Raw genomic sequence first — 13,900 nt, 5'->3', positions numbered from 1 at the left:
TATGCATGTATAATATTTTTAAAAGATTACTTTTTTTTTTTTTTTTTTAAATAGGTTTAAGATGTAAAAGTCAAGGAAATTTTTGCCAAAATGATCCTTTTTCTGCATCAGATGAAGCAGTTTTTCTGAATTTATGTCCGTATTGTCCTTATACAAGTCGCTATAAGGGAAATTTGCTAATGCATATACGAATTCATACTGGGGAACGGCCATTTTCATGCAAAGTTTGTGGAAAGACATTTCGTAATCAGTCTCATGTAAAGAGACATATGCTTACCCATGCTTGTGTTAAGTCATAGATGTAAATAATGAATATCTGTTTATGGCAATTTAATGCATGTAATTATACAATTTGCAGGTGATAAATATACAGACTTGATAATTTTATTCCTGAATATAATATGCAGAGAATAATAATTTTGTAGCAAGTTGACTGTGTAATATAATTTGAATAATGTTATGTTATAATTCACTGCTTTTCTGGCTGTGTAGCTCTAGTTTTTATGGGGATTATTATGATGTGTTTATTCTGTATTGTACTGTTATATGTTATTAAATACCATAATAATATATTATTTCTGTAGTAAAATATCTTTTTTCTTGTTCTCTATGCAACATAACCTGATGAAAGTATGACCTTTAGAAAGATATTTTTATTGGTTGCTCATATTAATTATGTTATATAAAGTAGTACTTCATAATAAATAAAACCCGAAATGTAACAATAAGCATATGCGTGCATGCATTGTTATAATGATGCATATTTCTTTTATGGATCTTGAACATGAGTGATTAATTTTAAAGCATTCAAAACACATCAGCAATTTCATTTTAAGAGAAAACATTTATTTCCTAGTGTTTTAAGCATAAAGAAAGGGAATTCCCATAGCAGCTTGATTCAAGTATTGCAAATGACTAAAAGTTCTATATGCAGAACTAAATGGTGAAATATTTAATAAAGGGTTTTTTTTATTTCAATGCTTGGATTAACTTATTTTTTCCCTTCGGTAATTCACATATGTTAGGTATGTTAATTTATCTTTTTATTTTACGGATTGGTGTATTATTCTTGAAAATGCAGAAAATTAAATAAAGGTCAGTCCTCCCCTACTTTGATAATTTAATAATTGCATTTTCTTAACAGCTAATTCTTTTACTATTATGTGTTTCTGGGTGAGTAGATTCATATATGTATATAACCTTTCTTGCTAGATTCCCGCCCTTGCTGTAATCTTTATATCAGTGAATATGTTTTGAAATGTATTTAATATAATTTCAGGATGAAATAAATATATTTAATTAAGGCAAAGCGTTCAACGTTTTTATTTTAAATTTATTTCATTTATATAATACACACGCACACACACATCTTTTTTTTAGGCATCATATTTTTTTTAGTAGAAAATGTTATTTTAAGAAGATTACATATCATCTCTTTAGTATTTTTCATTTATTTTTTAATTATTTCAAGGATGTGAATTGTAAACTCTGTAACCTTTTTCATTATCTAATGGAATGTATTTTTGTTGTTTGTTGTATGAGATAAAAATTTTAGGTTCCAGAGTTATTTGCATATTTCTATAGGATACTTTCAATTTATGTTCAGTTATATTAATTGTATGAAAATGAAATATGTTGCTAGTTTGAAAGTGTTTGAAGCTATAAAACGTAAATAATTTCAGAACTTATAAAAAATTTTAAAAAAAAGAATAGATTTGCAGCCTTACACTGTATTTCACATATGCAAAATAAAAAGGCAGCATACTTTTTAAGAATTGTATTATTTATAAATTACTCTTAATGATAAAAAATTTCATAAAAATTAGTTTTTTGTAGTGTAAGTAAGTAGATGTGTACATATTTTATATCCTCCTTAGTAAGGTATAGGGTATGTAATACAGATATAAAATTTTAAAGCTTATTTGCGATTTGAGTAACCCAAGCAGGTTTTTTTTTTTTAAATCTGTCTTTATAATCTACTTGCTACAACCTTTTTTCTGAATAAATTTTCATGTCAGAACATTTTATCACATCAGAGCCTGAAGTGTTATTCAGAATTCCTTAAATATTATTACAACATTTTCATTAATTGCTTAGTATTTTTAAAGGGAAAATAGTTAATACTAATAGGTGACAAGCATTTATGCATTAAATAGCGATTGTTTAGTGCAGGAAAACTGTTACTAATGAAGCAAAATGTTGATATACATATTTTATGCAAAACAGCTGTTTGATTCAGTGATCAAACTCAATAAGTTGAGAGGGATTGTGCTACACTATTATGAAACATCTATCGCAAAGAGTTAATAACATCTGACTTTTTTGTGTTTTAGAAAATTTCATTTTTATATTAATAATATTTGAGTTAAATATTGAAGATAAGTTATTTTTTATAGTTGTTTTTTTTTCACTCATGGGTCCTGTATTTTTCTTAGGTTCATTGAATTTTTTTGATGATGGATGTCTGAAATTTAAAACATCTACTGTACAAACAATACGTTGTGAATATTGTAGTTATTCATCTCACTCCAAGAGCAAGTGGAAGCTCCACCTGTTGACATGCCATAAAATTCTGACTTAGTGGAAGATATCCTTTTAATTGTAATCATAGTTTATCTACACAGCTCTGAGAAGAACGTAGAAATTGCACATGCTTCTATGCATTGAAGTTTACTCGTTAATACTTGTTAATGCAGGTTGTGAAAGAAAACTGATATATTTATTTATTTAAATTTCCATGCTGTTAGTTCAAATATGAAACTATATAGTTCTTAAATTTATTACCAATTGCGTAGGCTAAAGCTTTGGCTTGAAGTATGCTTAAAAATTTAGTATTTTTTGTCCGGTTTGTAGATTTACCTAATAAATTTGTATTTTTTATGATTCCAAATGGTATTTCTCTAAAATATTTTGCTATGAAATGTATTTTATTTGCAAATATAGTTTAATGTGGCTTTATAAATTTGTGTTTTCTCTATTCTGGTTCATATGAATTGTAGGAAATAGAAAAAGATGCTTGTTTGTATCTTGTCGGGCACTGTTGTTATAGCTGTTGTACTTTTATTATTTCATATTTGTTAGTGTTTATAAAAACGTAACTTATGGTAAAATAGTTAATTTTGGTAGGAAATGTAGAAGCTGGAAGAGCTAATTTCTTAATTTAAAAAAAAATGCTTCAATTTTGAAACAATTTCTTTGCAACTACTTATCTTGACAAATAAAAGCTGTGTTAAATATTCTGTGAATTCATTCTAATCGGCAGTTATATTAAAGTTCATGCACATTTTGTTTTCAGCTTTGCTTGTAATTCAATTTTAAAGGCAACATTAAAGGAAAGATATGTACAGATAAATTTGGGAAAACTTCAGATGGGCAATTTGAAATGAAGTCTGTGTGTGTTTTGGGTATTAATCTCACAGACAAATATTAGAAGTTAAACTTTTAAGCAAATTCACAAATTTAAAATGCTGATTCGCTTTAAAAAGGGGGGGGTGGATGATATGAGAACATACAAAGTGCATTTTTTTCTCATTAGCATTTTATTTAAATGTATTTCCTTCTGTTGTATTTCATTCCTACATATCTGAAATAATAATATTTCTTAATAAAAATTGTTCAATTTTTTTTTGTTAATTTTGCATTGATATTTTTGTTTATATGATATATTTTCTGTGAGGAATTATACATTGATTTTGTGTATGATAATCTGAAGGAAAAATGCAGGGTATTTTTTGTTTACTCTATCCTACTTTAATATATATATGTATACAATTTACATGCAGTGAAATTTAAGTTACTTCATTGAATGCTGTTATCATTACTGGGGGTGGAATAAGCAAGAAACTGTGGCATAAAACCTAACTTTAAATAAATTTCTAATTTAAATTTAACTTGCTGGAAGAAATTTTTTTTCCAGTAATGATATTTAAATTCTATTATTATTGTATGTTTGATAATTTGTGTGAGATCTAGAAATCACTATGATATTCCAAACTATATGAAGTCCTGCATATGCTTAATTATTTAGTAGTTACTCAATGGGTGTAGGCTGTGACTGTTGTTTTGCAAAGATTTTGAATTGAATTTTATGTGATATTGTTTTTGTTTATTATACCATATTTATTTGCATGTCCCTCTTTTTTTTTTTTTTTTTTTAATTAATTTTATCTCTTGGAAATCAAAAAAGGAAAATTATGTTTTGTACATTATTTCTGGGAAAAATATGCAAATGAAGAACTAAGCACATTATTATATTCATTTGCACAAAGTATTTACCTCTTGCTGCATACATTAATGCTGTTATTATAAATGAGAGATTTATAACTCCACATGATTAAAAACTTCTTTTGCATGATAGGGAGAAATATGCAAATAAATACAGTTTATCTTATAAATTAAAAGTAATACGGATTACTACTACTGCATCATTTAAAGTAACTTCAGAAAGCATGTATATATGACATGCCTTCTGAAGTTACTAAGGCATGTATAATGACAACACAAAGGGATTATTCCTTTGACATGCAGGTAAAAATAGATCCATGATACATTAGTCTTTTAAAAATTATGTTTTATTCTTATTACAGTACTCAAAGTAGTGAAGCAAAGTTTTTTTTATACAATTTTAGTTATTTTGCTGTATTTTTAAGAGAAAAAACTATTTAACCAGTAACAAGTTGTTGTGTTGCTTAGCCTCGAAAGATTTGACATATGTCAGATCAGCTCCATAAGGTTATTGACCTCCAATAAATCAGTAATAGTGAGGGGATTGAATGTTAAGTCCTCCTTAGAAAGTCCGATGCAACCAAGTATGTGATGCGGTGAAGCTGGATGGTCTCAGCATTTTTTACAAGTGGGTGGATTTTTTTGCTACTATTAAAGGAAAGACATTTAAGGTGGGCGCTTGTTAGTCTAGCCAGAGCAGTCTGGGAACCATGGTCATATTTGATTCCCAATAGGGAGCCAGAGGATGTTCCTGTATACCATTGGTGCACAGGTGGAATATGCCATATTATATTGAGTTTAGATCATTCATTTGAGTAAAGTTCTTGGTAAGTAAGTGAATGTTTCCAGAATGCCAGTGAATGTTTCATTTTCACTACCTGCTTTTGCCAGTTTATCAGCGACCTCATTACCACTAATATTATCAATTTATTTATTTAAATTTCAAACATGTCATGGGATCCACTGGAGGTGGACGTTGTGGGTCTGAGAAATCTTCATCAGTTTGAGCAGAATAGATATGCTGCCATGATATTCATAATGTATGTGCCAAATGAATCATAAAAACATTTTCATGGACCACTTCTACATTTGTTTTGTAAAATTGGAAGGAATTTAAAATTTTAAAAGGTTATTAAATTAATGACATTATGCTCATTTATGTATACTTAATTATTTGCATTAATACATTCTCACACTTAAAATTAGTGTTTTAGTAGCAATATCTAATCTTTATTATTCATGTAAATGACTATGTAGAATCTAAAAAATAGCATTACAGTCAAAAGTCTTTAATCCGGACTCGTCGGGACTTCGGCGATTCTGGATTATTGGTTTTTCCAGATTATAGATCATCAGTTTAAATCTGGTAAGATGGCATGCAGAAATTATAAAATTAAAAATATGAAATAAAGAGCAATTATGATCTAAAGGGTATCAAAATTTACAAAAAAAAGTTTTATATTTATTTGTTTACTTTATTAAACATTTCTTTCAATGTGTACATGCGTAAAGCATACATTACGCACAGTCGAAATTAGAAAATTGCAACCAGAAAACTATTTGATGTGTATTCGTGATATTTATAATGACGAGGAATTTGATTTAAATCATATCAATGGCGGAAGACATTGAGATGAAATACTACATTTAGTAAGGAATTATAAGCCAAATAAAATAAAAACATCTGCTCTGAAGATAAGTATAGTGCTGACAGATCAGCTTCCAGTTCATTGTGCGCCGTGCCCCCCCCTTCCCCCGCAGAGCAGATTAAGGAACAACGCAATCTGCAACATTAACTGAAATAGATAATTAGATAATTTTAGCTTAGCTTATATCGTCCATTATACATTAAGCGTGCATGCGTAAAGGTATTATGCGCATGCGCTAACGCATTATGCGTTGATGCATGCGCAGAAAGTTTGTAGCTTTGAGGTCCGGATTATAGATCATTCTGGATTATGGACGTCCGCTAGTGAGTTGTGATAATTGCAAAGGAATAATAGCCTGTCTCTCTCTCTAATTTTTTTTTCCCCCAATTTGTGTAAAAGCTCATTTGGAGGTTTTGATCAATAAAATGTTAGTTAAAGATGAATGAACAGGTTCAATAAGCAACAATAAACCGAAGATTTTAATGATATTTCTAGATGGTATGTGTTAACGGAGAATGTTAACATTCATGTAGTGTAAAATTTAATTAGAATTGTTTAAATATAGTTGATCTTCTACAATTTGGGTAGAAAAATTTCACTACTGGAGTGATGGTGATAAAAAATATGAGTTGCTTAGTTAGTTATAGTGAAGCACTTGAAGATAAAAATTATCTTAATATAACATGGGGAAGTTGTCAAATAAGTCTTTACATGCTATGTCAACAGCTTATTATTTACATGAGAATCAAGCTTTGATCAGTTATTGTCAAAAATTATTTCCAGTAGTGAGCCTGTTAACAATCGATTGAGGCACCAGATGGCAAGCATGAGAGGATAGTATATTTCATTATCCAGGGAAAGGGGGGAAATAAAAGATATTGATTGATATTTTTATTTAATTAGTACTGTTGATACTTTCCATTGAGACTGAAGGGTGGTCTTGATCAGCTGAGACCAAGCACTGTCAGTGCAAAAAGTCGATGACATGATGTTGTTCTTTTTTTCTCCTGGTGCTATGTTGTGACACAACAGTGTTAACCCCTGTGATTTGGCTGCAGTACAACTATAAGAATGGTTCACCAAATTTTGTACTAACTGATTTTGCACCTCTATTCTATCTTTTGATCACCGAAGAAACCTTGTGTCATCCTTCAGTGCAATTCAGATTATTTGTGTGCTAGAAGAATAGTTATGAGAAAAAAATCTGCAAGCTCTTTTTTGAAAAGTGTTCAGAACTCAGAAAATAATGGAATTTATGAGTATTAAACCATTAAAGATTTTTTGTTATATCGATACTGTACAGCTGGTGATTATGCAGCAGATTTCATTTGAATATAGGTATTGTAATATGTTATTTCTCTTATCAGATATGTATAAATTTTCAATAAGAATTTCAACTTGACATGGTTTTATAGTTTTTATCCTGAAAACCAACGATTTTAGTAACAAAGTAATTTGCGTGTGTATTATGTCCATATGGTGTATTGCTGTACTCTTTCTTACGGGTGATACTTCATTATGCTATGTGGACAAATGGATTATTTTACTTCAGGGTCTTTATATGACTTATGAAGTTTCCATCTTTCCTACATGGATGTAATAATTTACTCTTTTTCGTATAATTTTGTATGTTTTATAAATATTAATTATCTATTTTTAATATGACTATTCTTTCAATTATCTAATTTTTACTTTTTTATTATTATCCATACATATATTTCTATAAAATTCAGCTTTGTCTGATAACTTAATTTAAAGGTTTTTTGAAGTACTAATTTTAATTACTTGTAAAATGAAATTCTCAAAATTCAATAAAATCTTTTTAGTTATAGCTAACACTACAAAACATCAGTACACCTTAATAAGTGGAGAAATCATCAAAGATTAAAGAAAACAGTCCTTTTAGTTAAATTGCATCAAACATAGCAATTTTGTAGAGTGTGTGTGTGTGTGTGTGATTATGGCAAAGCCTCAAGGGCTATCTGCCTAAGGGGAGGGATGCCTTCGTGGAGGATTTTCTAAGGGAAACTGGCTCGTATACACATTACACATGGGGAAAACCACGAAAACGCCCATGCAGCCAGCCCGTTCGCGGGATTCGAACCTCGGACCGAACTACCAGTGTTCAGCAACTTTACCGCTCGGCCGCTGGTGGGCCCCAATTTTATAGAGAGTGGGGTTCAATGTCACCTTATTGTAGCATTGAACCCCTCATCTCTACAAAATTGTTTGAATACATCAGGTCCCCTTTAATCTTTCTTCTTCTGTTAACAAGAAAGGTTTTCTCATTGACTATCTTAAACAGATGGGCATGGAAATCATAAAAAACATAGCAAAAAATGATGAAAGCATAGCAAAAACATCTTTGATGGTAGAAAGATCTTTGATGGTAGAAAAATTGCTGACAATGCATGCAGCAGAATTTATACCGAGTCCCTCAGGAAAAAATGACTTTTTGCCAATGTAACCCAAATTTCTGTTTGGCTGTCAGAAAAGAATTAATATAATAGCATTTGATGTGGGATTCAAACCTAGTCTAGCCGAAACAAAATTTGGCAATTTATGGATCTTATCTGATTACCGAAGTTCCCTACAACATTTTAGCGCCTGTCTCTTAGTGGACAATAAAACCAGTGTTTCCATCCTACATACTGTTACGAAATGTCCAGTTGCGTTAAGAAACTTCCCCACAAAGCAATTTTAGAGTTGCCATAAAATGGCAAGAGAAGGCAGGGTTGCCACATTTGGCGAGAAATCACCCATTTGGCAACAAAATTGGCAATATACCATAGATGGATGGAGAACCTTCTGGAACAAATTCTTACCAGTTTAGCCCAGAATGTTCTCGAACACAAGCCGAAAGCTACATAATCCCTGCAGGTAGGCAGAGAGTTAGTATCGAGTTGGTGTCTCGTCTAGCGAGTCAATCCCTGCAGAGTTGATCGCATTGACAGCCAGGCAGCGAGTGCTGAGTGGACCATCCAGTTCACCGAAAGAGTCTCGTACTGTATCGCAGTTAGTGCATCATCAAGAGAGGTGTTGAGCTCTGGGAACAATTGAACTGAAAGATCGAGTTCTGAGCTCTGTGTCATCGAGTGCATCACGAGTTGTAGCGTGGAGAGTCTCGAGAGTACATGGAGTTCCGAGAATGACCGAGCAGAGTTGGGAGCTGTACTCTTGTGCTTTGCAGTGAAGCTGTCTCCACTGTTATAGCCTGATAACCTGAAGGCTGTATCGCTGATTGTTCCAGCGAGTGTATAGTAGATTTTCGACAACTGTAAAGCGTGACTTTGGAGCCATCCTGATAATTATAGATAAATAAAGTTTGTTTCGATATTCCATCAAGTAGTGTTGCCATTATTCACTCCAGACCTATGAACCCCGTACGAACGTAACAATATGTTAAAGCTGCATCATGGTTTTACTGCACCATGATGTCCGTCTTCTTCCTCCAGCCTTACTTTTTTGGAACTGTTGTCCCTGAAACAGTCTGGAGTGGCTGCACATCTTATCCGTCTCTGGTATCTGGGTAAAATGGCAGGGTTGACTCTAATGCTTAGTGACAGGGGCTCGTGGATTGCATTTCATGACCAGCAAGTGGCCACATCAAGTATCTTACCAGGGCATGATGGCATAGTCAGGGATATGCAAAAAAATTAGCGGTAACGGCAGAAAATTACAAAGTGGTTATAATAAATGATAAAAACCAAAATATTTAGAATATTTAAATATGGTATTAATTTGAAAGAAAAACAATTTGATTAATTCTGATATGATTGTTATAACTGAAATGTGTTATAAGGAATGTAATGAGTTGTATCTAGTCATGCTGATACTTGTTATATTGTGTGATTCCATATGAATCGTATCTAGCCATTCCTTTCCTCTTGTTCTATGACAGTGTATTACATATTTGACTATTTTGTGCATTTAGTGAGTAATTAAGTCAGTTATGTATCTCTGTTGTTGTTGTCTTGTCCATATTGCATGGAACAATGGTTGCCAGAGCCTACTCCAAAGAGATGTTGGACTTCTATTTTCCACCCCTAATTTTGAGGAAGTGCACCCCGGGGATTATGTATCTCTCTTCCAGACTACCAAACAGATCCATAACTGTGTTCAGACTGTCCAACAAATTTTAATTCTATGCTCAGTATGCTGAAAAGTTAAATTTCTGGTAATCATGCACTGAAAATAAATTGAACTGAAATTTTCAAGATACTTTACAAATTCTAGTCAGAAAAATTAGCTTCAATTTACAAATGAAGTCAAAAGAGAGCATAAGAACTCATTTAAAAGGCCTTCTGGGATCATTCAAACATTACTTGCCTAAACAAAGGGAGAAGGACAATTGGATTTCAGATCCTATCAAGGAAAATTCCTTTAAAGCAACCTCAAAAATAACATTCTCTGAAAAAGAACAGTTTTTCTGACTTATTGCAATAATTTTATGGTATTAAAAGTGTTGCATTGTGAGAATACTGAAGGAGGATCAGAGGGTCATAGGTTGTTAAGAGATAATTTTAGGATTACTCTGTAATTACAGTCTATCTCATTAAGGTGTTCACAAAAGAAAAAAATAGATTGCTGATTTATTATATTAAGAGTCTTTAAAATTATGTAAGTTTCATATTTTTTCATGTATGTGTAATTAATTTTTTTAATTACAGTATATTTAACTGTTTTTACAGGCTATTTAGATTTTTTATATTGACATTTTTAGCACACATAAAATGTAAAAAGTTTTTTTTTTTAATTCAGAATTTTACTTATTTTTAATTTGTAATATTAATAATAATTAAATATTACTTTTTATCACTATTACTAAGATTATTATACTAAATTTGATTTCCTTTTCTTAGATTCATTATGCAGAATTCCTTTAACTCTTTCCAGAAAAGCATCTGTGTTAACCAAAGTGGTTCGTATGTCATGCCCACATTGTAATTATTCATCTGTATATAAAAAGGATTTAATCAAACACTTACGAATTCACACTGGTGAGCGTCCATTTGCATGTATTGTTTGTAACAAGACGTTTCGACAGCAATCCCATGTGAGAACACATATGCTTACACATACTCGTTCAAGTTCTCTATACTTGTGAGTTTTGTAACAAAACTTTTGTGCATCATGCTTATGTTATATTGCATAAAATAACTTGTGAAAGTAATAAAATGTGTTTCTGAAATTTATTGTTCTCTTTAAGAATAACAACCAAAAAAAAAAAAAAAAAAAAAAAACTAAGAAATAAACTGAGAAATAATATTGTTTCACATTGTGAAGATTTATTGAAAAAAGGCAAACTTTTTTTTTTTTTAATTTGAAAAAGGAATACTTGTTAAATATTCAAGTATACTTATAATAATGGTTACAGTGTTGAAAAAGGTGCTGGTTTTTTTCATACAGGAAAGTATTTTTGTATTGTTTTTAAAAGGAGGAAATTTAGGTTAATTTTTTTAGCAAGGGGGGGGGAAATAACTAAATAATTATGAGACTATAAATTCCATGACCAATAAAAAATAATATTTTCGTTTTCAACATAGCTATCTTCATTAATGCAAAGGCTTTCAAAATTTAGCATTTTATTAGTACTATAATTTATGAATCAAATTTTTGAATGCAGCGTCTACAGTTTGGGAAGAGATAGATAAGATGTGACTGATCCATGTGTATATCTAGGCTCAGGATATTTCTTAAGAAGCTGAGCAGTTACTTAAAGCAGCTCAAAAGGGAGGCAGGCAGAAATTTTTCGAAGGTATCATGTATCTATAATAGCAGTGTGTGTGTATTTATATTTATTTCAAATAAGATTTTAATTTTTAAATCATTTCTAAAATTAATAAATATTTTGTATTTTGGAAAAGTATTAAACAGTTGCACCTTGCTTCCCCCCCCCAAAAAAAGTGTTTTTTTAATCATTTTAATAGTTTTGAAACTACTAATATAATCATCTTCAAATTTTATAGGAATATTATTTACATAAAATGATAAAGTAACAACAATAGTTGTTACTTTGGGTTTTAGGTAAAAAAGTGTCCATTTTAAATTTAAGGTGTTATATAGTCAAAAATAACATCTCCAACAAAAGCTCATATCTCATAGGAAAGTGGGAAGCAAGTATGAACTTGTTAAAGTGCCTGGCATGTGGTTAAAACCCTTACAAAATTATTGTTTTTTGATCGCCTGGAAAATTGATTGTCTTATGACCTATCCCAACAACAAGGATATCATTCATATTGTTTTATACTTATAAACAGATGAGTTCTTCCTTTTGTAACAAAAACTTTTTTTTCCGTTTTTTTAGAGGTGGGTTCATTTTTGTAGTTTTAAGAAATCCTAGATTAGTTCAATGAAATTTTATTCTTTTCACACTCTTGCAGTGAATTTAAAAAATTTATTTTAATATCCAGTCTTTGTCCAGATGAATTTAACTGGCAACCTCGAAGAAATTCCTGCAGTCAAAAGTCGTTAATCCGGACTCGTTGGGGCTTCGGCGATTCCGGGTTATCGATTTTTCTGGATTATAGATCATCAGTTTGAATCTGGTATGATGGCATGCAGAAATTACAAAATTAAAAATATGAAACCATAATTTATGAAATAAAGAACAATTATGATCTAAAGGGTATCAAAATTTACAAAAAAATGCTTAATAATTATTTGTTTACTTTATTAAACATTTCTTTCAACGCGCTCATGCGTAAAGCATACATTACAAGTCGAAATTAGAAAATTGCAACCAGAAAACTATTTGATGTGTACTCGTGATATTTATAATGACGGGGAATTTGATTTAAATCATATCAAAGGCGGAATATATTGAGATGAAATACTACATTTAGTAAGGAATTATAAGCTGAATAAAATAAAAACATCTGCCCTGAAGATAAGGGTAGTGTTGACAGATCAACTTCCAGTTCATTGTGCGCTGCGATGTCCCCCCCCCCCCCGCAGAGCAGCGTGAAATTGATAAACAGATTTCGGAATGGTTAAGAAACAAAGGATATGCCTTTATCCATTTTTTGCAGCAATTCCACTTTTTGTTTAATGGACTTCGAAACATACCTTCACTTTGTAGATCCTTTACATATTAGTAAATATATATCGGAAATTCTATTTGACATAATCGAAAGTTCAAGCTTACTTTTATAAAATTGCTCTAACAGTCTGCAAAAAATAACAAGCCAGATCCAATTCGAAGATTAAGGAACAACGCAATCTGCAACATTAACTGAATTAGATAATTTTAGCTTAGCTTATACTGTCCGTTATACATTAAACGTGCATGCGTAAAGGTATTATGCGCATTTGCATATGCATATTCGCAGCCGTAAGGGTCTTACGAGCACGCGTAAACGTGACGCATGCGCAGAAAGTTTGTAGCTTTGAGGTCCGAATTAACGACTTTTGACTGTATTATTATATTTATTATTTTTTGTAATTTTATGTACATTCCAGAATAATATATAGCCCATGTCTTTTTTGTATTAGCTTCTAATAAATAGACATTTTTAGTATCTGTTCTTTTATTATTCTTATTTTAGATCTGTATCCGTAGTCTTGTATAGTTAACTGCATATATTGTGAATTAAGCCATTAAAAATGCCTTATTTTGGACTTTCTATAGATACTATTTATATATCCTTTTTGTATGATTTTATTTTTCATATGCTTTCAGTTATGTACAAAATGTTTGTCACTGTTATAGTTCTTGCAAATTTTTATTTGTAATGTTTTTAATATAGTATTTATATTTAATATTTTATTCCCAAAATTGAATAAAATCATCATAATTTTTTGTATTTGAGTTATCTATAAGTACTTGTTTATTAAACAAACAGAAGCCATTAGCTTTGTGACTGTTTTTAACGTAGTGTTGCCTGAAATATTAGCAGAAGAAAATTGAAATATAGTATGTTATGTCAGAGATCACATATTTTTTGACATTATTGGTATGTGAGCTTTCATGACCTCTGGCATCATCACAAATTCAGTTCAAAAGTGTAATTTGATTCTTGGTGGTT

The 13,900-nt window shown here is 30.7% G+C and overlaps 1 protein-coding gene across 2 annotated transcripts in view; it reads left to right on the top strand.

The window, feature by feature from the left end:
* Positions 1-1,516: 1,516 nt before the first annotated feature.
* LOC118205156 (zinc finger Y-chromosomal protein-like) overlaps positions 1,517-13,900 on the top strand; it is a 34,028-nt gene continuing 21,644 nt past the window's right edge. Inside the window, exons 1-2 of one of the 2 annotated variants that reach the window (XM_085810891.1) lie at positions 1,517-2,696; positions 10,736-10,976. In XM_085810891.1, coding sequence (XP_085667017.1) covers positions 2,651-2,696; positions 10,736-10,976 — 287 coding nt within the window. In that variant the 5' untranslated portion in view covers positions 1,517-2,650. Of the gene's footprint in view, positions 2,697-10,735; positions 10,977-13,900 lie in introns of those variants that run through there. The other variant, XM_085810890.1, reaches the window with a different exon arrangement.

This window comes from Stegodyphus dumicola, chromosome 2 (genome assembly GCF_044657685.1).
Source record: "Stegodyphus dumicola isolate Sdum_Otavi_A_Nest chromosome 2, ASM4465768v1".
In the NCBI taxonomy this organism is placed as follows: Eukaryota; Metazoa; Arthropoda; class Arachnida; order Araneae; family Eresidae; genus Stegodyphus; species Stegodyphus dumicola.
Note: the sequence above shows the minus strand (reverse complement) of the source record. Positions and strands in the feature narration are given on the sequence as shown.